The sequence below is a fragment of the Onychostruthus taczanowskii genome, unplaced genomic scaffold (assembly GCF_017590055.1).
Source record: "Onychostruthus taczanowskii isolate IOZ18803 unplaced genomic scaffold, ASM1759005v1 scaffold25, whole genome shotgun sequence".
Lineage (NCBI taxonomy): Eukaryota > Metazoa > Chordata > Aves > Passeriformes > Passeridae > Onychostruthus > Onychostruthus taczanowskii.
Genome location: NW_024499796.1, coordinates 5,580,180 through 5,607,143, shown reverse-complemented (window position 1 = coordinate 5,607,143; position 26,964 = coordinate 5,580,180). Strand labels below are relative to the sequence as shown.

Here is a 26,964-nt window from a genome sequence, read left to right as displayed (position 1 = left end):
CGAGCGTTCCGGCCGGGCCGGTGTTTCCGGGGAAGGACTCGCTGGCGCTTCCGGCGCGGGCGGAGGAAGTGACGGCGGGTTTGTTGACAGCCGAGGCTGCGGCGGGGGGAGCGGGCCCGAGCAGGACGCGGACCCCGGCCCGCCCCGGGGAGCCGGGACCAGCCGGGACCAGTCCCCCATGGCGCCAGGTGAGTGCCGGTGCCCCCCTCCCCAGCCCGACCCGGGGCAACAGGCCTGCCCGCCCGGGCGGGGGGAGGAACCGCCGCCCCCGGCAGTGCCGGACGGTGCCCCCGGCGCAGTCCCCATCCCCTCCCCGGGACTGCCGGGCCCCGCCGGGCAGGGCTCCGGCCCGCGGCAGCAGCTCCGGCGCTGCCCGGCGAGGTGACCTCTGAGTGCCTTGGGGACGAGGGAGGGCTCGCGTTCGGGGCCAGCGCTGCCCGCGGGGTTGGCCGAGACCATCGCGGGCTGATGGAGCCCCAGCGCCCTGAGAGCCGTGACCAGGGACTCCAGGTAGGCTTCTTGGGCAGGTGACCTATGGAGTGAAAACCCGTGATGTAATTGAATTCAGTGAGCTGAAGGAGCATCTTTACCGCAGGCAGGTAAAGATCAACGCGCTCCCCGGCGAGTGCGAGCTGGCTCATGTACAACGTCAGTCTGGCTGACAAGTTCGGGAGTTGCAGGCATTGCCGGGGCACAGGATAGTTCCATCTCCTCCTACTTCACTTTCCCTGGTGTAGGAAGGGATGGTGTTTCCCCACAGAGGCAGCGATGACCCATCAATTAATAAAATCACAGTGACTTGCAGCTGCAGGATGCCAGCTAAAGTGACAGTGCAGTTTCTCTTCAGAGCACAACCTGTGCCAGACTCTGCATTTACATTACATTTGTAATTCTGAAGTCGCTGCAATCAGCTCATGTCAGTGCATATTGTTTGCCCTCTCCTTGGATGAGTCCCTGATGCTGGAACAGTCAGCTTTGCCAATCATTTTTGTAGCAACAGCGTAAACGTTGTGTGGTTGGCGTGGAGCCACGGTGAGTCAGGCTTGGCTTGGCTCCGGGCACTGCCTGGAGAGAGGCTGGGAGAGATGATGGGTCTGAAGTCCAAGGGAGAGGATATTGGCACTGGCAGCCCCAGGAGAGGTCCCCAGCCCCACGTGCCAGTGCAGCCTGGAGTGCTGTACCAGTGCAGCCTGGAAATGAGCAGTGTTTGCAAAGAGGCAGGTGGGTCCTGGATGCTGGGGAGGGGGCGAGTAGAGCTGCCTGTACTGCACCTGGTTTTGGGTCTGTGCATGGCAGGAGGGTGCTGTTCCTGCACAGACAGGGCTGTGTGCCCATGGAAGGGGCTTTTGTGTGCCTGCTCCCGAGGCTCTGAGGAACTCAGTTCCTTGGTGCACTAAGATGGAAGCAAACCTGTCACAGAAATAAAGTGGAAAAAATACTGGCAGCTGAAGTTCTGGTCAATCTCAGTTCTTGCTCTTGAATTTTCAGCATCTTTCATGCATCTGTCTTTACCAAAACTCACACGGCACCAGGCAGCTCATTGCTGGAAAAGCACTGGTGGCAGTCACTAGGCAGCTTCATCCTGTGTGAAGCTTCCTGAGGAGAGCAATTAGGCAAATGTTAATGATTTTCCAGGCTCTCCAGTTCTTTTCTTTTTCTCACACATCGAGGTTATGACTAGAGACAGTATTGATCAGGGCAGCTATTGGCACTTCTACTTGCCTCTCTGCTGCTGAGGTGTCATGTGTTCAGTCTAAGGAGGGAGAGGCCAGCTTGTGTTGTCTCCTGGAGAAAAGGTCACAGCAGCTGCTCAGATATCTGTAATAAATCAGAAGGATGAAAGCTTTTCTTTGGTCTTACTTCAGTGGGACAGTGTAACCATTCTTGATATTAAACTTCTGCATGGCATTGTGTTGGTGGATCACGGGGAGCTCAGAAGTTAAAGGGCAGCTGATTTCTTCAGGGCTGAGATCAGCCAGCTGCATTGTGCTGGTCTCAGCAGAGAGGGAACAGAGGCTTGTCAGAGCCACAGGAAGGCAGTCCTTGCCCTCTGGTGCTCGGAGCTGCTTGGACAAGTCCCAAGCACTGGCCGTTTCCAGCTGCACGTGACAATAGATTGTCAATGGGAATTTGTTTTTGAGTTCTCTGGCTGTCAGTAGTAAACAGTGGAAGAACACTGGCTGCAGGGACCTCCTGTCTGATGGCACAGGGGAACTGGTAGGGACAGCAGAACACGCTTCCCAGCTGGCTCAGATCTTCCTGTTGATCTTGCCTTTCTGGAAAGATTCTCTCCACCAAGCTTCAGGCAAAATCTGCAAGAGGGACTTGTTCTGGAGGTGAGGCCGATTCATCTCCAAAGCAGACACAGGACAGCTTCCTCCCACCTGCATTCCCTTTGCCAGGACCTCCCAGCCAGGGAGACAATACTGTGCACTCAGTGGCACATTTCAGCCTTGACTTCTCACCTTGTGGATTCTGGAGCTCCTCCTTTATCAAAGTTGAAAACTCTCTATTTCTGTTGATTGGACCTCATGCACCTCAATGGAGCTATTGTGGCACTATTGAGAAGTCTCAGTTTTATGTTCTTGTGACCCCCTGTCAGCACTCAGTGACCAAAATAGCAAGTTCCATCCTTAACACCATGATTGGAGAGAGTTTAAAGTATAATTTGTATGACTGCTAAAGTTTTGGGGGTTTTTGCCTCAGCATTACCTTTTAGAATGATTAGAGTGAATTAGCTGAGGAATGGGAGTTAAACTCTTCTGTCTTGTACTGATACCATAGGAATGAAGGAAAGAGAGCAGCAGAGGCTTTAAAGAAGCAGAGAGCTGGTGACACACAAGTGTCCTGCTATTTGCAGCTGCAGGATAAAGATCAGAAACAGAATATGGTTCAGGACATTTTGCAACAACTTCTCCAGCAACGGCTCCTCAGCTGTGGTGCAAAGAATAACAACTACCTCCACAGCATCAGTGTTCTCAGGGCCAGCAGGGACAGACTTTTGATAAGACATATCAAAAATAAATATTTCAACACAATTTTTTGTGTCTGTGAAAATATTTAGAAAAGTTTGGGTTTGCTTGTAATGTGATTTGACCCTTTGACAGTGAAATGTCACTACTGGTCTTCAAGCTAGCTTCTCTGATAAGCCCCTTGGGGCCCCACTGAGCAAGTCTTGATACCAGAGCAATCAGGTCATTTCAAATCAGAAAAAAGGGATAGCTTCCCCCTCTTGTCTGCCTCACCCATCCTTTATCCTGTTCTAAAAATGAAGAAGGGCAAAAGCACTTTGCCTTTTTCCAGTTTAGTCACTCTTTGTGACAGATTTGGGGTGGTGAAGGTGAGCTGGATGTAGAGGTGTCCAGCACAATCACAGTCCTTGTCTTTACACTGCACTGGGGGATCCCAGAGCAGTCTGTGTGTTTCCCTCTGGCTTCTGATCCACTTCACGCTCTAGTTCAAGGACTTGCATGAAGCTTCTGGCTTGGCACTACAGAGAAACACTGAGCTTGAAAATGAAACTTGACTTGGAATGTTGGCAAAGAGAATGACAGGCAGGAGATACAGGGCCACAGATCCCACCAGTGCCTTAGAAAGGATTATGCTGACAGTAAATGTTCTGCTGGTTTATCCAACCCACCCTGAAGGAAACCAAGCAACGTGGCTTCTACCACTTCCCTTTCTGAGGGCCTTTGTCAGCCAGATAACCCTGCAATGAGGAAACATTTTGCTGTGTAGTCTCATTTCCAAACACATCACACTAATTCATTCTCACAGTATCCCTTTGGAGTGGGAATACCAAGGAATTAAGGGCACACTGCCAGAGGGGCCAAACTGCTGCAGGTCCTTTTGAGGTCAGCAAGTGATGAGCTGTAAATACAACATCCTGCTGGTGTGACAGCTCTGTGGGACACTTGCAGTTGTGCCTTTCTCAATGCATCTTTTTTCCCTTCTCTGCTTACAGCTATCCTGATGGCCCCATAAATTCATCCCAGGACTTCATTTGAGGGAAGGATCTCCTGCATCAAACGCTTCCTTCTGCTCTTCCCCTTCCCATAATTTCCCTCAAGATGGCATCTGACAGTCCTGAGTCGCTGATGACCTTGTGCACTGATTACTGCCTTCGCAACCTGGAGGGGACTCTCTGCTACCTCCTGGACAACGAAACGCTCCGGCTCCACCCCGACATCTTCCTGCCAAGCGAGATCTGTGACAAGCTTGTCAACGAGTACGTTCCAGGCCTGGTTTGGGAAGGAGCTGGGAGCTCAGAGAAGGGGGAGTACAGTTCTCCAACTGATCATATTGGCAAATAAGAGTTTGCACGAACTTCAGAAGGAAGTGTTCCCTTTTGTACTGCTGTCATTCTAGTTTCTGTGGTAGTTACCCTTTCCAAGTTAGTCAGAGCTCAACAAGATGCTGTAAAAAGGGAAATTAAAAGAGTAAACCCAGACTGAAACAGTCACTGCTTCTTCCTAGAATGTCAGTGAGCAACAAAGAAGCCTTCCCATTTCCTGTCACTGAAGCATTACAACACTCTGTCCAAGCAGAGAATAAGAGTCCAAAGTGCTAACAGATGTTACATTTTAAGGCTGCTGCTCCCATAGTTTTATAAAGCAACTTGTTTCCAGGGATTTATGTAATTTGGCTGTCACAGTCTCTCTTGGCTGAACTTGTGCTCACAATGTCTGGCAGAGAATTCTGGCCAGCTAATTTTCTGAAAAATGGCGGGGCAAAACAATCTCATTATTAAGTTTAAACAGCTAGGGAAAAAATTCCTGGAGTCTGTGCTTGCCAGAATCCAGTTTGCTGACACACACTGAGTCCTGCACAAACCTTTGCCCAAGATTTTCCTAGGGATCGTTGGTTCTGTGCCAGAAGAGGTGGGTGAGCTCCTTTGCCCCAAAGGCTGATCTGGGTGATACTGGGAGGGGTTGGGTTGGTGTGTGCTCACAACTCTGTCACGCTTCCTTGTCAGCAGTGCAGGTGCCAGAGCTGTGGCTGAGCCTGTGCTGTGCTAACACCATTGCCCCACACAGGTACGTGGAACTGGTGAAGACAGACAGCATCTTTGAACCCCATGAAAGCTTCTTCACCCTCTTCTCAGACCCACGGAGCACCAGGCTAGCTCGGATCCACCTGCGGGAGCACATTGTGCAGGACCAGGACCTGGAGGCCATCAGGAAGCAGGTGGGGTTGCACTGACAGCTGCCACATCATGTAGCAGCATTGCTGCACGGGCACCAGCTGGAATCCCAGACACCCAGAGATTCCCAAGGCTCCATCCTTTGTTGTCCAAGCCTTCTTTGGACTAACCTCGGCTTCTCCCTTCTCAGCTCCCAAAACCACTTTTGGGAATGGCATAGGACACTGGTCAAGTTGGGTGATACGTGGTTTCAGGCTGTCCCAGTGGGAGGTGTGGGGCAAACAGGGTGGGCACTTTACCTGTCTTTAACCTTGATTTCCCTTTTTTTCAGGATCTTATTGAGCTCTACCTGACTAACTGTGAGAAGCTGACAGCCAAGAGCCTGCAAACCTTGGTGAGCTTCAGCCACACACTGATCTCCCTGAGCCTCTTTGGCTGCAGCAATATCTTCTACGAGGAGGAGAACCCCGGGGGCTGTGAGGACGACTGCCTGGTGAACCCCACTCGCCAGGTCTTGGTCAAGGACTTCACTTTTGAAGGCTTCAGCCGCCTGCGCATCCTGAACCTGGGCCGCCTGATCGAGGGGGTAAACGTGGAGACACTGCTGCGGCCCCTGGCCTCCCTGGCAGCTCTGGACCTTTCTGGGATCCAGCTGAATGATGTGGGATTCCTGACCCAGTGGAAGGACAGTCTGGTTTCCTTAGTGCTTTACAACATGGACCTTTCAGAGGAGCACATCCAAGTGATTGCACAGCTTCGCAAGCTCAGGTCAGCAGATCTGTTCTTCCTTCTTTATCCTTCTGTAGCTGATAGGGAAAGGCCTTTCAGGAATGGTCTTCTTGCCTGCTCTCAGAGAGGCACTCACTGCTGGGTTCAGCTTATAAACCTTCCTGTGAACAGGCTCACTCATTGTATATATCTACTCATCACTGTACACATCTGACATGTCTAAAGCCAGCCTGAATTTTGCTTGTAAGAAGACACCACTTAGCAGAAACTTCCCACTGGAAAAACAAAAAAACATCACATATGTCACCCCATCACTCCCACTTGGTGTGCAACAGGTAGGAGACACTTTTGTGAGTGGGATGTTTGCTCCAGTCTTCGGTACGAGCCAGCAAAGTCTCTCTGTCCTGTGAGGAACTCCACCTGCACACAGTGCTGGTCAGTTTGTCCCACCACTCCCTTAGCAGCAAGATTTCCTCAAAGCATAAGCATTTCAATACCTGAAAGAAATCAGGATAATGTAATAGCCTGGGGTGGAAAAATTATAAGATGGGGGAAGCAGACAAAAACCTGTGCAGCTTAATTTGTGGGATGAGGCAAGATATGTTTCTGGGAATGCACAGATCTTCTGGTGCATCTTAATCTCTGGGTAGAAATGCTCAGGTGGCTGCTGTGATGGAGTTTGGAAAAGGCAGTTTCTGAGCCTGGAGCAATTCCCTTTGTGATGTGTGGCTAGATGATTCACTGTGGTCCATTCCAAGTAGCCCTCTACCAGATGCTTGTGTGCTTTGGTTAGACACAGGGCCAGCTGCTGCTGCCAGAACCTACAGAACCACATTCCTGTATCTTGGGAAGGAACTAATGATAAATAATAATCACACTTGGCTCTGGTAGGGAGGCAGAAGCCCAGCTAATGCTTTCCAGGCTGTGAGATGCTCTCTATCCCTTGCAGGCACCTGGATATCTCACGAGACCATCTGTCCAGTTATTACAAGTTCAAGCTGACCCGGCGGGTTCTAAACTTGTTTGTGGAAAACCTGGTGAACCTCACTTCGCTCGACATCTCAGGGCACACCATGCTGGAGAACTGCACTATCCCCAGCATGGAGGAGAAGATGGGCCAGACAAGGTAAGGGAACAGCAGTTACTGAGGTCTGCTTGGGTGGATAGATCAGTCAAAGGTGAATTAAGAACAGTTCCCTCTTCTGAGTTCCCAAATTCTGTATGTCTAATCAGTACTAAAAAGCAGGATACAACTCTTGCCAGGTTGCCCTGACAGTAGAGACTGGTGTGAGAATCAGCTGTGATTGCTGTATGCAACACATGTAAGGACTTGTAAGAGTAATAAAGAATTCATCCCATCTGCCTGCCGTGCATATCTGAAGTATTTCAGTTCTTTTCCACACACACATTCTCCCAGGGAATCTTCTTCTGGATTTTCTCCTGAAAGGACTCCAAAGCCCTTTACACATTTCCTACACAAAATACTCTTACCCTTGTGGAAATCTAGGCTCTCCTGACAGAACATTTATATACTGAGTCAATACATCAGCACTCATAGGAGGGCTGTGTGTTTTAGGATCTTGGAATCTAAAGGCCTGTTTCAGATTTGACCTGAATACTGGGCAGATCAACCCTTGGAAATCCTGGTGCCCCTCAGCAGAGGCATACCTAGAGGTCTGGTTTTCCAGATCAGCCAAGAGCTCTGCCCTCCTATTAAGCACTTGCTGAACAGAATCAAAAAAGTGAGACAGTACTGGCTCCTTTTCACCAGAGCTGGTGAAAATGCACTGGCTCTTGGTCAATAAGGAACATGGCAGCCAAAACAGTGTTCTTGCATGCCCACAGAAGCAGACTTAGCATGTCTATCACATTACAAATACATTGGATGAGTGAAATCCACAGCCCTTTAAGAGGAAATTTTCATCCCAGCTAGTGAATTTCCAGTACAGATTTTACCTGGGAAAGCTTCATCCTGTCTGTAGTAATTCTTACTGCTGGTTCCATTCAGCATGTTCACCTTTCACTCAGGATGGCTTGGGATGAATATTTAGAGTTATGTTCATAAGCAGCTGCTTGGTATAAAGTGAAGTGTAGCTTTTACCACTCTGGGTATGAAGCAGTACAGTCAGAGTGAATGGAGGGCAGCCATCTCTGTGGCAGGAGACACCTGAAGAAACATGGTACCAACATGAGCAATCTCTTGTGTTTTCACCCCAGCATTGAGCCAGCAAAGAGCAGCATTGCTCCGTTCCGGGGTCTGAAACGACCACTGCAGTTCTTGGGCCTTTTTGAAACATCCCTCTGCCGCCTGACCCATATCCCAGCCTACAAGGTAAGGAGGCTGCAGGAATATTGGCAGTAGGAACTTGTTAGAAGTTGAAAGAACATGAGAAACCTGGCTGCCAGTAGAGTGGAGTTCTTTGGGTCTTGGGTATGGCAACTGAGCTGTGACCTTTCAATAACTACTTCATAATGCAAGAAAACTGGCAGAAAGCAAGACCTGTACTCCACGTAGTTTTTATAAGGATTGAAAAACATTGGAGAAAAGCGTGGAGAAATCGTTCTTCCTGGAGGATGTCTGTGACTACAGAAAAGGATTTAAGACAATAGGAGTCCAACTTTTGAATAGCATCCTCCTGCCCCAAAGGTGCCCTTTCTCATCCCTCTGACTGAAAAGTGACTCAACTTCCGTCTCATCCTGGGCTGAGTCTACTCTCAGGGCAGAGGGAAGGTATACCCTTTGACCTTTCAGAGTTTCCTTCTCATGGAAGGTTTTCCTCCTTCCTAATTTCTCCCCTGACTCTTTCTGCTCTTCCACGCCAGGTGAGTGGAGACAAGAACGAAGAGCAAGTCCTGAATGCCATCGAGGCTTACACCGAGCACCGGCCGGAAATCACTTCCCGGGCCATCAACCTGCTTTTCGACATTGCCCGCATCGAGCGCTGCAGCCAGCTGCTGAGAGCCCTCCAGGTAAGCCTTAGCCTCACCCTGACAAGGGGAATTTTGCACTCCCAGTCTTTTTTTCCACCCTGGGACACTATATCAGGCCATTCCAGAGAATGTTCCAGTAGCGCAGTGGAACTGGGTACCTTCATTTCCTAAGCACGTTCCTGCAATGCCTGGGCCACACTTTCCTTGTGGGCTTTAACAGTCACTCCCAAGAACTAGCAGCAAGTCTGTGGCACTGAAGCTTCGTGTTGCTTCTCTGCAGTTGGTGATCACAGCCCTCAAGTGCCACAAGGATGACAAAAACATCCAGGTGACGGGCAGCGCCGCGCTGTTCTACCTGACCAACTCCGAGTACCGCATGGAGCAGAGCGTGAAGCTGCGGCGCCAGGTCATCCAGGTGGTGCTGAATGGCATGGAGTCCTACCAGGAGGTCACGGTAAGAGCAGCCCAGGCACCTTTGGTTCCTATAGTCCTCTTTCCCTGTATCAATTCTTCAGCCTGGTGTCAGCATTTGGGTTTCCTCTGCCTGCAGGGAGTTAAACAAGGCAGAGAAGTTACTGCCTGCCCAGGTCTGCTCCTGGTCTCCACTCAGCAATGGGGATTACATGCAGGGTGCTCCTTTTTATCCATGAGCAGTGGTCAAAGCATGTGTGTGACACAGATACCCAGCACTGACTGTGGGGTGAAATTGCTGAGGGTAGAGGGGATGTTAAAGCAATAGAAAGAAGCATCTCAAATATCTGTACTAGAAGTCAGCTGTGTAGAGAGCCAATAGGCAGTGAAGAACTGACTTGGAAAGCAATGGGCCCTGGATAATTGGGTGGCCTTGTGAGACTGGAGTGACAGTCATGGAGCATGGCTAAGGCACATCATGAGATCAGAGGGTAACAGAAATCTCAGTAGGTGTAGTCAGGCAAGAAGATGTTTTCAGTACCAAGGAAACATGTGATGGTGGGGTCTGTGCTTTTGTAGCCTCTTGGCCCAGTGTTTGCTTCCTTTTGACCCAGGTCCAGCGGAACTGCTGCCTGACCCTGTGTAACTTCAGCATTCCCGAGGAGCTGGAGTTCCAGTACCGCCGAGTGAACGAGCTGCTGCTGAACATCCTCAACCAGAGCCGGCAGGACGAGTCCATCCAGCGCATCGCCGTGCACCTCTGCAATGCCCTGGTCTGCCAGGTGGACAACGACCACAAAGAAGCTGTGGGCAAGATGGGGTTTGTCATGGTTGGTATGGTCCCAAGGTGCTCACTTATCCATAACCCAGGCTAGGACAATTCCCTTACAGCTGTCCATCAAACGCCTCCAGCCCTGATCCAACCTCACAATATCACAGAAGGGAACCAGTGTCCCAGCAATGCTGAGCTCTCCTGGAACCCACCCCTTTACTTGCTTACCAGCACTGGAGGTTATGATCTCAGAGACAGGCTGGTATGAGGGCAGGAATGCATTGTAACCTAACATCTGACCTCACCACATCAGGTTATTTCTAGATCTGATACCACCTTGTGAGTTTCCTTCTGCTTCTCCCCAAGTTTGCATCAATTTCCCAACTCAACCCATATCCCTCACCTTTTCCAAGAACTGCAAAGGCTATTGCTGTGGTGCATGCCCAGACCTCGTCATATAGCTCAAAACTGACCCAGCTGCAAACTCAACAGCCCAGGGCTGTGGCATACTTCAGCTCTGTGAACACTTAACAGCTTGGAACATGACCCAGTCCCACTGGTTTAGAGAGATTTATCAAGTAGGTTCTCTGCAAAAGATGAAAATTTGACATAACTACTGTGATACTGCAGGGCTGGTTAAGTTTTAGCTCCATCATTTTTGAACTGTTTCTTACTCTTCCCCTTTCTTTGCCCACAGACAATGCTAAAGTTGATTCAGAAGAAGTTGGCTGATAAAACGGTGAGTGTTTCCCAAAAAAACACATATACATAGAGTATTTTTTCTTCAGTCTGACTTAGGCATGGAAATCAGCCGAGAGTGCCAGATCAGCTTCTCTAACAAACACAAGACATCTCAGCTGATACTGCAGAATTTCTTGTTCCAGGGTGAGGGCAGGGGAATGTGACAGGGAAGCAAAAATATTAAACAAAAAACCCACTTACTGACAAGTTGAAAGTGAACAACAAGGTTTTCTTACCTCTGAAGTCATCTAGGGTGATGCCAGAGAGCAAACAGGTGATTGGTTTGCACCAGGGTCCTGCATTATCAAAGCTCTGATTCTGTCCTTTTCCCTATAGTGTGATCAGGTGATGGAGTTCTCCTGGAGTGCCCTCTGGAACATCACTGATGAGACCCCAGATAACTGTGAGATGTTCCTAAACTACAGTGGCATGAAACTGTTCTTGGAGTGCTTGAAAGTAAGTGTCTGATTGTCTCTGGAGAGATGCTGACAAGAGCAGTGGAGGTGCAGGTGCCTGGGCAGGACCCCTGGCTCTGCTCCTCTCCAAGCATTACTTCCTACACTTCACAAACAAGAAAGAAAAAGTTTGTGTATGTTCTTCTTTCTCACATCATTCCACCCAGCCAGTAGAACAGAGAAACTTAGAGTGAACACATCTTCCCCTTTGCCCATCTTTGCTCAGCCCCCTCAAGCAGAGCAGCAGTGAACAGTGGGCCTGATTTTGATCCTCCCTTTTCACACATACCTTTAGCACCATTTGGCACCTGCCAAGGAGCCATTGCTGACTACCCAAAAATACTGAGCTTTCGAGATGTGCTGTACAGCCTTTTCCCAGGGTTGCTTGTTCTCAGCATCACCAGAGTCCTGCCTGTGTATAATCCTGTTCCTTGCCTGGCCAGGAGTTCCCAGAGAAACAGGAGCTGCACCGCAACATGCTGGGCCTCCTGGGCAACGTGGCAGAAGTGAAGGAGCTCCGCCCGCAGCTCATGACCTCCCAGTTCATCAGTGTGTTCAGGTGAGTGCCTGGCTGGTGACCAGCTGGCTCTGATCTCTTCTCCTGAATCACCTGGACACTTGTGAATCTTTATTGCATCAGCAGCTCTAATGATCTCTTCTGTCTTGGCAGCAACCTGCTGGAGAGCAAAGCTGATGGGATTGAGGTGTCGTATAATGCCTGTGGAGTGCTCTCCCATATCATGTTTGATGGTTTAGAGGCCTGGGGGATCTGTGAGCCTCACAGAGAAGAAGTTGTGAAAAGGATGTGGGCAGCCATCCAGAGCTGGGATATCAACTCCAGGAGAAATATCAATTACAGGTGAGCAATGGAAAAGATTGGCCCAGTCACAGGGGAGCCAGGATTGTCACAGGAAGGAAACACCAGCAGAGAGAAAGGAAGAGAAAGAGCCTAGCATGGAGGCTCTGTTCAGAGTGAAAGAGAAACATCTTCAGGGACATATTCTTTAGTGAGCGTTTTACATCTTCCTTTGAAACATGTCACATAAGATGCTGAAATTAGACACCTTACCTGGCACTTCCTATGGGAGAAGTTTGGCAGCCCAACAAGAATTTCTCCTGCAAATTGCTGCTGAAATTGAGTAGTTCAGGAAAACCATGGTCAGTCTGGGACTGCCTAAGCATTTCCCTCTGATACTGCTGTCCTTTGCAACCTGTCCTTTTAAGTCTGTTTGCTTCCCAAAGCCACATGCTTTCACTCTTCTCTGGGGCATATTTAGACACAGGTACCAGAAATCCTTCTAAGGTTAATACAACTGCTGGAATCCTGTAAACCCCTTCGTGTAAGAGATTATCAGGTACTCAGAATTCCCTTAGTGCTTGGCAGGGATCCAGAACTGGCATTCCCATGCCTTTTTACAGTATAGTTGTCAGAAGAAACACAGGAACCCTTGCGGGTGTGCAGCCAGCTTTGCCTGGGCATAGTTTGGCTTTATCCCTCCTCAAACTGATCAGTGCTGCTGGATTTCAACTCTTGTGAGGAAATGCCTAATGGAGGATGGAAATCAGATCCTGGGCTCAGTTGCCTTCATTGCAGCTATTTGTCTGAGCAGTGTGTTTGTGCTAATGTGGTGGGGCCTGTAATCCTGCCAGCACTGCCCTGGGACACTGACTCAGCCTTGGTGCCAGAATCTTTGAAATGCCAATGGATTTACTGCTGTGATATCTGTGAGCAGATCCCTTGCTGTATTGTATTGCTGTGAGTGGCAAAGGTGTTGAAAGAAGTAGCTCTTGGATTTTTAACAACTTCTGTAATATTTCTGTGCAGGTCATTTGAACCAATCCTTCGACTTCTTCCACAAGGGATCTCCCCAGTCAGCCAGCACTGGGCCACCTGGGCACTCTATAACCTGGTCTCTGTCTACCGTAAGTTCTCTTTTTGAAATCACATTCCCTGCACTGTAGGAGTTGAGGGTGTGAACCTGGGGCTGTCAGCAGAAAAAGTCTTGCAAGATAAACTACATAGTTAGAGAAAACCTTTGAATGATGCAGGAATGTCCAGGCAGCACAGCCAAATAAAGCTAATTAAACTTGGTGTGTAGGAAATTCCATCACTGTTTCGATCCTCCTCCTTCCCCTCCTGCCACCCAGAGTACAACACTGTTGTGAGGGTTCACAAGGACCTGATTTATTCTTTTTTCTGCAGCTGACAAGTACTGCCCACTGCTGATCAAAGAAGGTGGGATTCCTCTCCTGAAGGACATGATTAAAATGGCCTCAGCACGACAAGAGACCAAGGAAATGGCCCGGTAGGACACCAGTGCACTATCACAAACTCTCAGTTTAGCCTGAGTTTAGTTTTTAATTCTTCCACATAAAGTGAGGCTACCAAAGCAAGGCCTGTAGTGATGTGTACAAGAGATATGAATTGAATACAGGAGAAGCAGAGGAAAAAGAGGGTGAAAACAGAATACTAGAGATGTTCATAGGTGGGCAGTACACACAGATCATTAACAGGCAGCTGGGCTGTAGATTGGCTTGTTGAGCAAGGGAGACACATGGCTAATTGCAGTTCTTAGGCCAGCAGTCTCCAGTTATCTGTACTTTTCCCTGTACTTGGGTGGGCTGCCTGTCCTCAGAATCATACTGCCCTGTCACTGAACTGCCAACTGCACAGTTAAAATGAGAGCATTTTTCAGAAGGTAGAGTCCACCTTGCAGTGACACCTTTCTTTGGAGTCATCCTTTAAGAGCTGTAAAAGCCAGCTGCAGTTTCTGATCACTGGCAAAGTGAGAGCTCTAATTTCATACCTGCAGGATGAATGGAAGAGAGAGGTAGAGATCTGGGCATACCTGGTGAGTGGGCAGCAGGTATTCCCACAGCTGAGGGTTGCTGAATTCTGTAAGGGATTGGAGCCTGCAGAAAACAGTCACAGTTACACACAGTGTGTGGGATGGGACAGGTGACAGCACAGAGAAGGACAGACATTTGTATTAATGTATTTCCTGGTGGGATTTAAAAGCATCTGAGGTTTTGGGTGTGGTGGTAATGAATGAATGGGCACAACTGGATCTGGATATGCACTACCATAACTTGACATTCCAAGCTGGGAGCTGCTTTTGTGGAGTTTACTGGTTTTGACACAATTTGTGTCTCAGATACAAACAAGATAGGGTTACACAGAAATCACCTCTGGGACAGTTCTTACCTTACTGTCCCACAGCTGAGGTGCAATAAGCTTTAAACTAAACCCTCTCTCCTTGTCCTTGTTTTATCCATAGGAAAGTTATAGAGCACTGCAGTAACTTTAAGGAGGAGAACATGGACACTTCCAGATAGAGGCAATCATGCAATGCCTCTTGCCAGCACTGTATCCAGCTTCTCTCTAACTCACTGTACATAGGGAGGACTCTTTCTTACCAACTCGCCCGTTGGAAGGAAACTTTATGTGTGTGTGTGAGACCCTCAGTAGATGAAGGTGAATAGGGGAGGGGGGAGGGACTTTTTGCACAACAAAATGCTTTCCTTAACTTAGTGGACTTTTTTGTTATGAAGTTTCAGGTTGAAGTTCTGTGTGTATGATTTCTGTATAAAAAGAAAACAAAAAAACAAAGACAATTACATTATGTATCTTTTAACCTTTTATTTTAGACCACACAGAGAGCCTCAAATGACCATGAGCTTGAAGACCTAGTTGTGTGATCACTAGTGTGACATTTATTTCCCACTTTTTAGAAAATTCCCTTTTGCTGTACTGCATGAGGTCCTGTAATGTCTGCAAGAACACCAGTCCTGAATCAGCATTGGCTGCTCAGTGGGGCTACAGGCAGTGATGAGTTATTCATTTGGTTAGAGAGGTTGGGGGACAATACCAGAGAGATAGACAAAAGGAACTGACGTTTTAGTGAGACTTAAAAATGGAGAAACAAGACAAGACCTTTCAAGCTAATTCACTCCCTTAAGGGCTTTTTAATAGAAGACTCACATTAATGGAAGCATTGCTAATTCTGTGTGGGTCATTTGGAAGTAAGACTTTCCCAATAAAGTCAAGAGGTCTGTTTTGTCCCCATTGGCAGTACATAGGATCTGCCAGCCCACCCAGCCTCAGAAGGTCAGGGATGACAGTAGAACCAGTTATATGTTCTTGTCTACACAGAGCTTCTCTCTCGAAGGGAACCTGTGCAACAAGGCACGAGGTTTGTTCACAAAGGGCTACCCGTCTTCATTCCAGTCCTTCACCACCTTTTTTAGCAGTGTTCTGTTTTGTAGGGAAGGGCTACAAAGCCAGAGTATTTCTCTCTGCATACTATACTCTGCTAGGCCCTAGTCCCGAGCAGCTGTACCCCCTTGTACCCCAGGAAGGGACTGGAGCTGTTCTGCCCATCCTCAGTCTGTGTCATCACAAGCTGTGCTCAGTAGCATCATAATCTCCCTTCACAGGAAGCTCACTGCAGCACAGCTGCTGGAATTGGAGGTGGGAAGTCTCCAGGCACCCTCTGAAGGGCAGTCCCAGGAAACAGCACCTTTTGTTCCACCCCAGTATTTTCCCCCTATTCTCAGAAGAAGGCCCTATTCCCATCTGACTCCCAGAAGCACTTAGCAGTGCAGTCCCAGTCCCATCAGCAGCATTACTGCAGTCTGTGTGACACAGGTGAGAGGAGAGTCCCACTGAGCTGGTCTTCACCTGTGACACTCCAGACCAGCTCAAGAAGCTGAAGGTCACGGTTTGCCTCACAGCCAGGCACTCAAGAGCAACAGTTGTCTATGCCATAGCCCACTGCTCATCACAGTTCTTTGACAAATCTTCCCTTAGAAGGGACTTAGAAAAGATCTCTCTGGTAGAAGGAAGATGAGCCCATGGCCATGCAGGCTGGGACATTTCAGGCCTCAGAGCACAGTAACTCGCTGCTCTCTTCCCTTGTACACTTTGCTCTCGGATTTGAGTCGCTGCTATGAGGTTCTGCTAATGCTCAGAGTTCATGTTGTCCTTGTGAGCACGTTAGAGATGGATCCTTGATCCACAAACTGACACTTTAACTGACAGAACACAACTGCCTGGAGAGGTTTACTTTTACTGCCAATACGGTGTTATTCAATGTCTTTTTTTTTTTTCTTTTTAACCATACGTCAATTTGTTTTGGTATTGTGAGATCTGTACTTTTTTCTTTTAAGTATTTTTCAAACTTATATATATTTTCGTGTCACTTTTAAATTGTTTTCATAAGATTGCAAAACTTGACGAATTATACTTTTTTGCAGTCATTTGAAATGTATTTTTCTCTTATTCCTGTTTCCCAAGAATTTGTGTCCTTATGAGCTTATTTCAAGATCTGTTTTCTGTGTAACATTTGCTAATCTTCCTTCTAGATGCCAAACTAAGAGGGGCTGCAAATACAGCCTTGGTTGTTAGGGGAGTGAGGCTTTGCTCTTTAACTCCCCATTTAGTGCTGCTGTCCTTGGGAAGTTGTTTCACATGGCAGTACCACCCACCACATCTGCTTCCTTTCCAATGCCCATGTAGTGAAAGCTCCTGTCACTAAAATCTTGACCCAAGTGACAAAAAGCACTCAAGATTCTGACCTTGTTAGCAAGGTGGGAGTAGAGCAGAAGGGGACAGATGACACATGTGAGGTCTCAGAAAGCCTTGTCCCCAGAAATCAGCTGGCATGCTGGGGAGACAGTGGAGCTGGGGAACTCCCATCTCACTGCAATCCAAGCCAAGCAGTTGGGCTCTACTCTGAGACTTTGGCACAACTACATCACGGCTAATAACAACCAATGGCTTGGTTTTATCTGCCTCAAGACCCCAAAAGTTTGGGTTTTCCAAACCAGTGCTTCCACAATTGAGCAGTTTCTGGAGTCTCACCTGCTGCATCCCAAACTAACAAGATCCACACTGCATCAAAGCTGTTTTACACTGCAGAGGTAACCTCTGTTCTCACTGCTCACAGACCCTCAGCAAGCTGTACCTCAGCCCAAACCAGGACAAAAATATTTCAATTTCCCAGCAATAAGGAGATGAATGGAACCAGGCCAGGCTGACAGAAAAGCTCAGCTTGCTGAAATCTGTCACCATTCCCAGGTGAAAGAGGGAACTCTTAACTGGGCAGTTGCAGAAAGCCTCACATAAGATTTTGAGTCAGGCCACCAGCAAGGTAAATGCCTAAGGCAGAACATTAAAAGGAATAACACCTCTGTTAGAGTAACGTCAGCTTTGCCTACAAGCTTCAGTGTCTTCAAAATTTTGTGAGCTGAAAAGTAACATTTTCCCCTCAGTAAGGATCAAAGAGTAAAACGTATCCTTTGAGCACCAGAGCACAATCCAACAGTTCCTGTAACTGAAAGTCTGAAACCAGTCTGAGCCTCAGTTTCCCTAACTGAAACAACAGGCATAATGCATGACCTGAAAACGTTTTTTGGTGGCAAGGACTTAACTGGTGCCATAGATCCAGAGCTGAGGAGAGTTGCCTGCAGACATCACATCAATATTCTGCAAAGGAAGGGAGGGCAAAGTGGCAGATTTTTTATGAAGGTTTAATGTAAAAAGGGAAGTTGGATACCCAGAAATGCTTGACTGCTCCAAGGATGCCTCTCAGGCCTTCCCAGCTTTGCTGGATCAAAGGAACAAGCCAGGAAACTTCAGCTCCACATAAAATTATACAGCCAGTGACCAACCCTGCTCAGAAAACCAGAATGGGGTTCTATTTTTCAAATGAAAATCCAGCTGTAGAGAAGTTCATAGCACGTAAGGATATTGCACAGGGGCTCCTTGTGCTCCATAGCTGTTGGCCCACTCAGACTCTTCATGTTTTCACTGCTACATTTCCTCTAATATTCCAAAGCTTGGCAAGCAGAGCACGAACACGACTCAGTAGCTCACTGCAGAGACTGTGCCAACAAAGGGACCCTCCACCTGAGCTGTGTGTGGTTTCCTTCCTGGCTGGAGGCTGCCCTGTCCTCCAGTGGCCCAGCAGTGCCAGGTGTCCATGTTCTCTGGAGCAGATAAGAGCAAATTGGTGAGCAACTTCCCACCAGTGCTTCCATTTTACAAAATCTGTGGGAGGAATTGCTCATAAGGATTGGCATCTACTTGGATGATGTTTAACACCCAGAAGCATCAGACTTTCTCATCTAGACCAAGCCAAGAAAGTTTTGCACTGATATTTGTGGCAATCAGAACACTGCAGATAATTCATCTGCACCATGGCTGCTGTTTCCCTGCACCTTCCTACTGAAATTATCCTCTCCAGCACTGAATCCTACCCAGCTTGGCTAGGCTTCTGCTGCTGTCACTCTGGTCTCTGCAAAAGATGAGTGGGAAGACAAGTCTTGGAGCTGTGAGTCAATTCCCTCTCATTACCTGAAGAAGGCAATTAATTACCAGTAGGGCAAGAGCTAGAGGGCACTGCAGTCAGGCACTACCATAGAAAAGACATTTCCTTGAGACTGTTTAGGGAGGAGTCTGCCACAGCTCAGGTGTTAGAGGACAGCTTGTGCTGGAAAAAGAGAATTAAAAGTAGGGAAACAGCTGGTCTCCAGGACAACCATGTATGTGGATGAAGCACAGAGGGCAATAGTCATCAGGAATAGATGAAAAGCAACACGGGGGCTGAAGGAGAAGAGAGCACTTAAGGAATGAGGGAGATACTCTGCTGAACTGAAACACTTCTGCTTTAGCAGACTCTTTTGATTTCATGTAATTGTCACTGATCCTCTCTGTAACTCTTTTCTTGTTTTTAAAAAAAAAAGTTTTTAAGCTAATTAAATATGTATTTCCTTGTTTTGCAATGAAAATACCCTCAGTTATAATGAGCAAGTGTCTCCTTTTACTCTGTCCATGGACCTGCCTGATGCTGAGGCCTGGTTCAAATGTTTGTACCTGGTGAAACTGAGCAAAAAAATCAAAATGCACAACTGTTGCTTCCTTACAATTCTGAATGAATTAACTTTTCTGTTGTATCCATTGGATACTCACTGTGTATTAAACCTAGTGCTCAAGAGTGTCTTCTTCCTTTGTTCTATGAATGTGGTTTATTTAGGTACATTACTGGTCCATTGGCTGTCATATATTTAATTAAAAATGAAAGGAACTGCCATGTGTTGATGATGCTGTTCAGTGCCTTTGCCTTTCATCACTCCAAAAGACACAATACTGCTTGTCAGCAGAAGAAAGCAGTGGAGGACGAGAGCATTGTTAGGAAATTGTGTGAGAGGAGAAAAAAATCTGACAATATTTGAGTGTCCAGATTGCTCTGAACTCTCTAATGTATCTACAATTCACACTCCACAGCCTGGGCTTTGTAAGGGACAGGATCTGAGCACTTAAGAAAAGCCAATCTGCTTTAAGGCCAGCCTGACTTTCTTCTTAAGAGCCTGGTCCTGTGAGGGCTCAGTGCCAGCTCACTCAGTGGTCACTGTGGAGCCTGTAAAGGAGCAAGGAGAACAGGATGGGAGGAGCATTTGGATGAAACTGAGCTGCCTCTGAAAACATGCTGTGCTCTAAGAGTCCAGAGAGATTCTGAGCTGGGATGCCATAGGAACCAAGATTCTCCTCAGAAAGTTACTAGTAGAGACTTTTGTAACTGAGCCTAATTTCAACCAGTCACTGAGGCTGAAACCCTTGAGACAAGAGATGAGCCCTGATCTCTGCAAGACAGCTTTCAAAGCTAAAGGAGAAGATAAAAAGAGTAACATGCACCAAATTATTTTAATTGCAAAGAGAGTGAGAATATATTCCTTAGGACAGATTATTCTAGAACATCAAAATGTTTCTAGTTTCAAGTGGATAATATTGTTACTATTCAAATTGCTTTAATTAAGCTTTAAAATTTACACCTCTCTGTGAAGAAGGAAAGACACTACCCACCTTTTTCTGAGCACCCGTACAGCCTGAGGTGTCTGAGGGAAAAGAGCCATAGGCTTTGCCTTTACCTAGAATTAAAAAAAAAAAAAAAAAAAAAAAAAAAAAAGAGTTTGAGTGATTGCTGGAAATTCAGTTGACATTTTTTGTTAACGTTTCAACCCAGCTGTCTCAGGTAAACCATTCAAGTGACCCACACAACCAGGTGCTTTCCTGGCATCAGCACGAGGCCACTGACTCATAGGAAGAGGCTAAAATAATCAATTTGTGGGCAAACAATACCAAGGAATCCACTACCAGGTGCTGGAGGGTAAATTTATAACAATATTATATTTCTTTCCAAATTTTTATTGGGCAAGGTAACAAAAGCAGCAAGGTAGAGCTGTGTTAAAACTGAAAGGAGTTAAAGAGAAAGCACTGATTTTGGAACTTTTACAGATATTCATCTATAAAAGTTCATCTCCCTTAGACACTCAAAGTGCTATATATTTGCTACAGTCACCTTGGTGGGGTTTTTTTATTGTTAAAAAGAGACAAAAACCGAAGGTGCAATTCAAGGTGCATCTCAGGTGCACTTCAATTGCTTTTAGGTGTCTGTTCCAGCTGAGAAGCGTCGGCACACACCTGCTTTCCTCGGCAGCCCTCGGGGGAGTTCAGTGACCTCACCCAGCCAGGAGCCCTTGACTGCAGCCATCTCACCCGGACCAAATCCCTCCTCATGTCAGACATTCTCCAGGCTCTGCTTGGTTAATGGGGCCGTGTAGCTGCTTCCAGCCAGGCACAGCCTCTGTGCGCTTCTTCCCGGGGCTGGAAACCAACACATGGAATAGCCACGTTAGCGAGAGCAGGATTAACGCAGAGCAGTACCGTGGGAGCCTTTGAACGGCACCTGCTGCCCGACCCTTCCACAGCTCTGTACGCCCAGCAGCGTCTGCCCCGGTGGAACGGAGGTTCTGAACAACCCCAGAGCCGGGGTGAGGGCGGGAGGACCCGCGGGAAGGGCTCAGGAAAACACGCTGCTCGAGGAAAGGCCCCGCAGGGCCGGCTCGACGGGCACAACAACCCCGGGGCGGTGTGGGGGACAAAAGGAGCCCGGTGACCGCGGCTCACGGTGTTTGCCGAGTCCGAGACGGCAGAACCCGGGCCCGCTCCGGGAGCGGGACCCGTCCGACAGCCCAGCGGAGCCTCCCCCGTAGGGCTGGCCCGCCCTGGCCCCGCCTCGGGGCGCTGCCCGCGTCCCGTCCGGCCCTGCCAGCGCTGCCCGCAGGCCTTCCGGGCCGGCGGAGCCCCGGAGCCGGTGAAGCCGGGCGGCCATGGGCCCCGGCGGGCGCTGGGTGCGGGCGGCACACACGGCCCTCAGCGCGGCCCTGCTGCTCGGGCTCCTCCTGCACCGCACGGGTGAGGCGGGGCCCGGCCGGGCTGCGGGCAGGGGGCCGGGGCCGGGCCGGGGCCGCTCCGCCCCCGGCGGGCGGAGGACGGGGCTGGCGGGCGGGCCCTGCGGGACACGGGCTATCCGCGCCCGGGGGTGCCCCGAGGGCGGGGGGTCTGGGGAGCCCCTTCTCAGCCTCTCCTCTCTCCGCCTGGTCTCTCTCCATTTCCTTTTCATAGATTCGGGACCCCTTTGTTGAGGCCAGAGAGAAAAATCCAGGACGCTTCACAGAGCTGCTGCTCTCTGTCTTTCATGGGTACCTTTCAGATCTGCAAAAGCAAGAGGAGCGCGGGGAGCTGCTTCAGCCGCTGATCTTCGTTTTGCTGGTTTTGTGCTCAGTCCTGCTGTACTTCAAGGTGTCTCTCATGGATCCGGGTTTTGTTAAACCTGAAGAGGAAGTGAAGGTAGATCCCTTCATGAATAGAACAAAGTGGAGCAGCTGTTAAGTCTATAGGCTTTTCTACTTTTTCCACTCTGGTAGATAAGAACAATCTGAAACAGTTTCTGTTGTGCTGGAGGACACATGCATAGACCATTGGAGATGGGAACAGACTGTCTCACACTGGTATTTTGTAACAGCAATAGGGTTTACAGGCTTTAAATGTGCCTTCCACACTTCCCTTGTACATAACTGTGCCATTTGAGCTCAAGTCCTCTCCTAGAGCAGAGACTGCAGTGCCCTGTGGAATGTGTATATGACCTATTTTACAGTAACCACTGCTAAGTGGTACAAGTGCAAAAAAAGCCCGGAACTGAAGGGCAGTCTTGGCAGACAGTGCTCTCTGCAGCTCTATTTATTGAACTCTTTATGGATTTGTTGCCCTCTCAGAGGACACATCCACAAACAAGTTACAGTGAAATAAATGGAGATGCAAAGTTTCAGTAACTGCTAGTCTGCTCAAGGTTCACTGCCTTATAGACTGTAGGACAAAAGCATTATCAATCTTAGTCATCCATCATTAATGTCAGTGTTGGCTGTGTATGACTAATTAGCACTGCTCATACCAAAAAGACATTGTTATTGTGTTTAGAAGTGAAGTCTAACCTTGTTTTTGTCCCAGACTATATCTTGTCCACAGTTATTTCTGCCTCTTTGCAAACATTCTTTGGAGGGTTATAAGTGAAGTCTAACCTTGTTTTTGTCCCAGACTATATCTTGTCCACAGGTCCACAGTTATTTCTGCCTCTCTGCAAACATTCTTTGGAGGGTTACAGTAACCTGTTCTCTCTCACTGTACCATAATTGTCTGCAGTTTCTGTAGGAATTCTAATTAATTATTTTGTTCCTAATGATAAAGATAACAAACACTGTGTAACTGTTAAGTAAAAGTATGCAGCAAGACAGCTCAGTCATGCCTAGACAGGAGCTCAAGAACCCTCCTCAATCCCTTCCTTTCTCTTTTTTGTAGGAAGGTGAAGATAAAGGACAAGGTGTGGTGATCCCTCAGCTTGCAGGTGACATTAAGCTGCGGCGCTGTGGTTACTGCCTGGTGAAGGTGGGCATCCAGAACATGCTGGAAGAGGAAGGGAAGAGTGATTTGAAAGCTTACATTGTTCTTCAGCTGCTGTCGGTGGTCTGTAATTGCTGCTTAGAGGAGGGTGAGCAGAGGCTACACAAGTAGTAGTGATGGACACTGGCACACAGGCCACTTTTCCAAGGTTGAAACAAGTCTCTGCTGGCTTATAGAAACAAGAATCTCTTTTTGCCATGAGAAAATTGTACTCCACACTCTTACTACCATGTCAGCCAGACTTTGCAGTACTATCAAATAAGTTATTTTGAAAATACCTTGATAGCCAGAAAGGAAGCTGAGTGTAACATGTGGGAACTGCTCATTGTTGTGAACTTGTTCAGGGCTTTAAAACAGCAAAACATTGGCCTGAATGGTAAATGACAGCATGAAGGAGAAACTACAACAATGAAATTAGCTCTTAAAACAGTTTGTGTAAGCCTAGAAAGGGTTGTTTTCAGAGTGATCCTTATTAGTTTAATAAAATTAAGCATTACCCCAGCTCCCATAAATTCCCGAAGAGTATCAGTCAGGAAGAATGAGCTTATTGCAAGAAGAAAAGCTGGCAAAGCATGCATACACTGCAGGGGACAAATCCTAGGAAGCACTACTTTTCTCAGCCAGGTCTTTCACCTTCTCTGTGCCTGGTAAGTGAGCTGTTTTCTGTGCAAGTGTCTTGTACTCACATGGAGGCACTTCTCTGTAGATCCCCAAAAAGCATCACATCCCCGCCCACTCTATTTGATAGTAGTGGTTCCAGTTTTTCACCTCAATACTCTGGCTTTCCTGACTACACTGATTGGCTTTGTCTCCCTCCTTGGCACGCTGGACTTCCTATAATAGGTAGATAATAAAGAAAATGTGTAGATAGGAGGAGTGTGGGAGGATCACTTAATTTGAATCCCACCCATTTGGGTCTTGACCAGAAGAATTACAGTCCCTTTGATTTGTCTTAGCAATGCTGATGTGCTGTTGTCTCACAAGCAAGTGTTTTAGGGACAGTATTGTGGGGAAAGAGATTTGCATGATGTTCTCTTCTACCAAATGGGAGTGGGACAGCCATGAACTATAGCCAGTGAGTTTTTTCTTTTCCTGATTGTGTTTTGCAGCAACCCATGCGAGCCAGGCACTGCCAGCTGTGCCAGCACTGCGTGCGGCGCTACGACCATCACTGCCCCTGGCTTGAGAACTGTGTAGGAGAAAGGAATCACCCCCTCTTCATAGTCTACCTGAGTGTGCAGCTTGTGGTTCTGCTGTGGGGAGGCCATGTTGCTTGGTAAGGCTGGGAGATGGCTTTTGGACCTCTGATTGCTGAAAGTTGTCGTGCTCCTTGGGCTGGCTTAGAACACAGACTGGCTCTGGATCGTCACCCTCTTTTTCATCCTGGAGCTCTCTAATCTTGAGCAGTCTCTGGTAATTTAGGTTTCATTGTTCATTTTGCTTCAGTCCCTGTAACACGATCTTTGTTTACACATTCAAGTGCTGGAAACTCCAACAGGGTTCCAGCTGTTCAGGAGAGGAGTTAACCCAGGGTGATTGTGTCTCACAGCTGTCAGGGAAACAGTATCTTCTAAATTTAGCTTCCAATTCCTGTGGTGCAGTCTCTCAGGACTTCATAGTATATTAACTCTCTGTAGTCAAGGATTATTAGCAGCTCATTAGTTATGAATCAAACTTAAATGTGTCATCAGGTTTGCTTAGTTTATGAAACTAGTTCTGCTTCTTTAACTACGGGTTTATTTCTGTTTGAATCGAAAGGTCAGGCCTCTACTTTGAACAATCCCGGGAGTGGCTGCAGCACAACATTTTCCTCCTTGTGTCCTTCCTCCTGATATTCATATTCACCATTGTGGTCCTGCTGCTGCTTGTTTCCCACCTGTACCTGATCTCATGCAACACCACGACCTGGGAGTTCATGTCTCACCACCGCATCTCCTACCTGCGGCACTCCGAGCTGGAGAACCCCTTTGACCAAGGGATCATCCTCAACCTCTGGAGATTCTTCTGCTCACGCCACCTCACTGCATGGGAGAACATCTATTTTCACAGGAACACTGAGCCTGTCTAGTCCCAGTGTGCCAACACAGCTGGCAGGCTGCTGGGTAAAACTTTGCTAATGCAGTGGTTGCTGTTTCCTTGCACTGAACTTTAACATGTCATGGACTGTGCAACCTGCTCCACAAGCTGTTCATCTGCAAATTACATTTCAGGGATAGTCAGGGTTATTTTTTATATATAAACAGCACTGTTAAAGGCAAGAATACAGTTCTGGGAAGGGCAAAGCCAGCAGAGCTGATTTCCAGGCTGAGCACGGTGTCTCTCTAAATTTATTTCCTTTTGTTAAGTGCATCCACATCTCTCCAGAAGAAATGCAAGATTAGTGTGACTATTCGTGTTCACTTCTCTCCTCCCAGGTCTCCTTCACTTTTTGCTGCTAGGGAACAGCAGCAATTACACATAAAACCAGCCAGGATCAGTGTAATTCCCGTGGCCTTTTTTCAGCCAAGTTCTGACTGTGAGAACTGCAGTGCCTTTTGGCAGTAGCATCAGGCATGTAAGAGAAATATTTGAGTAAATATTTAGAGAGTCAAAAGCAGATTTTATTTTGTCCACATGCCTCAACTTAATGCTTTCCATGAAGACTTAAGGCGTAATACTGTTAATGTGCATAAGAAAGAGCTGTTAGACATCCATTGAATCTTATGAGATAATTAATCTGTATTTTGTGATGCCCTGAGCAGCTTCCTCACAGCTTTTTAAGTTGATGATACTGCTAACAATTCACTGTTTTGAATCAAGTCAGTGAAGAATGATACCATCACTTTTCTTTGGACAGAAAAGTAATCCTTGGCTACCGAGTTATTTCTGCAGATAACATTGTGCTCAGGCCTTTGCTGTAGCTTGGGAGAGAAGCAGGAGCAGAGGTGGGTACCTCATGCCTAACTAAAGTAACACTTTTGGTAAAACTGCTACCTCAACTCACTAGTGACATTTTAATAAAATAATACCATTTCAGTGCAAGAGAAAAGATTTCAGGTCCTGAGATGAGAGATGCTGACAGCTTTCAGGATAGCAGCAAGAGGATCTGCTTTCCATTGAAATTAAAGGTCATACTTCAGATATCCTTGGGGAACTAAAAGGAAATTTGGGATGACTGATCTTAGCTTTAAAACAAAAAAGGCTGTAGTGTGAATTTTAGTCCTGACCCTTTTCTGTTAAAACAAAAACAAACAAAACAAGAAAAACTACCACAACAAAATGTTAGTTAAAATTATCTTGTGCCTTAATTGTCTTGGCTCAGGAATTAGCACCAACTCAGAAGCACTCAGGGTTTAACGTTGATAAGCACTCATGAAAAGATAGTGTAGTTACTAAGACAGCACGACAGTCCAAAAGCAATTTAATTGCAGCAAAAGATCCCTTTTTTGACCAGCTCCAGAGTCTGTGATCTGTGCACAGTCTGCTTTGTTCAGGGTAGAAGCTTTATCAGAGGGATATCAGAATGCTAAGGATTGTTTTTGTAAAGCTGCTACACCATTCAGAAGTATTGTGCAGTTTGCTTGTATTGCTGTGGTACCTGCTAGCTGTGGGTCACACTGCAGTTCCTGGTTCTTCAGGTATCAGTTAAGTGAAAGTTTATCAGCAGGTACAACAGCTCAAAGCAGTTTTGCTCTGTCTGGTATTTCTTTAAAATACACCTGGGTGTTAATTTACCTTTTTTTTTTTACTTAACCATAAATTATAAAATAAAATATTAAATATGCATTTTTAAATTGTCTATGGCTCTCACTTTGAACCTAAGTTCTAGGTTTCACCTGTGCTAACAATCCACTGTGCTACCTCCCACTGCACAGTGGCCTTGAACCAAAGCCACAAAATACACCACAGAGGCCAACAGTAACTGCCACTCCAAGAGTGAGGAAAATGTGTATCCTGCTCTGAACAGGCCAGTGCACTGCCAGGGTGAGCAGGAGGTTGAAAGGAT

At 47.4% G+C, this 26,964-nt stretch overlaps 2 protein-coding genes across 3 annotated transcripts; both read left to right on the top strand.

The window, feature by feature from the left end:
• The first annotated feature begins 31 nt into the window (after positions 1 to 31).
• On the top strand, positions 32 to 21,104 carry ZER1 (zyg-11 related cell cycle regulator). 2 transcript variants are annotated; one of them, XR_005952844.1, is made up of 17 exons: positions 32 to 188; positions 3,965 to 4,228; positions 5,037 to 5,187; positions 5,475 to 5,911; positions 6,822 to 6,998; positions 8,090 to 8,204; positions 8,696 to 8,842; positions 9,084 to 9,257; positions 9,829 to 10,044; positions 10,684 to 10,725; positions 11,064 to 11,183; positions 11,626 to 11,741; positions 11,853 to 12,041; positions 13,008 to 13,105; positions 13,386 to 13,488; positions 14,461 to 14,657; positions 20,630 to 21,104. XR_005952844.1 is itself a non-coding variant. In XM_041406722.1 (16 exons), exons 2-16 carry the CDS (start codon positions 4,071 to 4,073, stop codon positions 14,516 to 14,518), a joined length of 2,301 nt encoding a protein of 766 aa, XP_041262656.1. In that variant the 5' UTR covers positions 32 to 188; positions 3,965 to 4,070; the 3' UTR covers positions 14,519 to 19,273. The 2 variants fall into 2 exon arrangements, 1 of the variants encoding a protein (XP_041262656.1); XM_041406722.1 differs by lacking the exon at positions 20,630 to 21,104 and having other exon boundaries at positions 14,461 to 19,273.
• A 135-nt stretch (positions 21,105 to 21,239) lies between these two features.
• Positions 21,240 to 26,752, top strand: ZDHHC12 (zinc finger DHHC-type palmitoyltransferase 12). Its single transcript, XM_041406724.1, has 5 exons — positions 21,240 to 21,437; positions 21,736 to 21,872; positions 22,878 to 22,964; positions 24,089 to 24,255; positions 24,738 to 26,752. The coding sequence occupies exons 1-5, from the start codon at positions 21,353 to 21,355 to the stop codon at positions 25,045 to 25,047; spliced, it is 786 nt and encodes a 261-aa protein (XP_041262658.1). The 5' UTR covers positions 21,240 to 21,352; the 3' UTR covers positions 25,048 to 26,752.
• Positions 26,753 to 26,964: the final 212 nt, after the last annotated feature.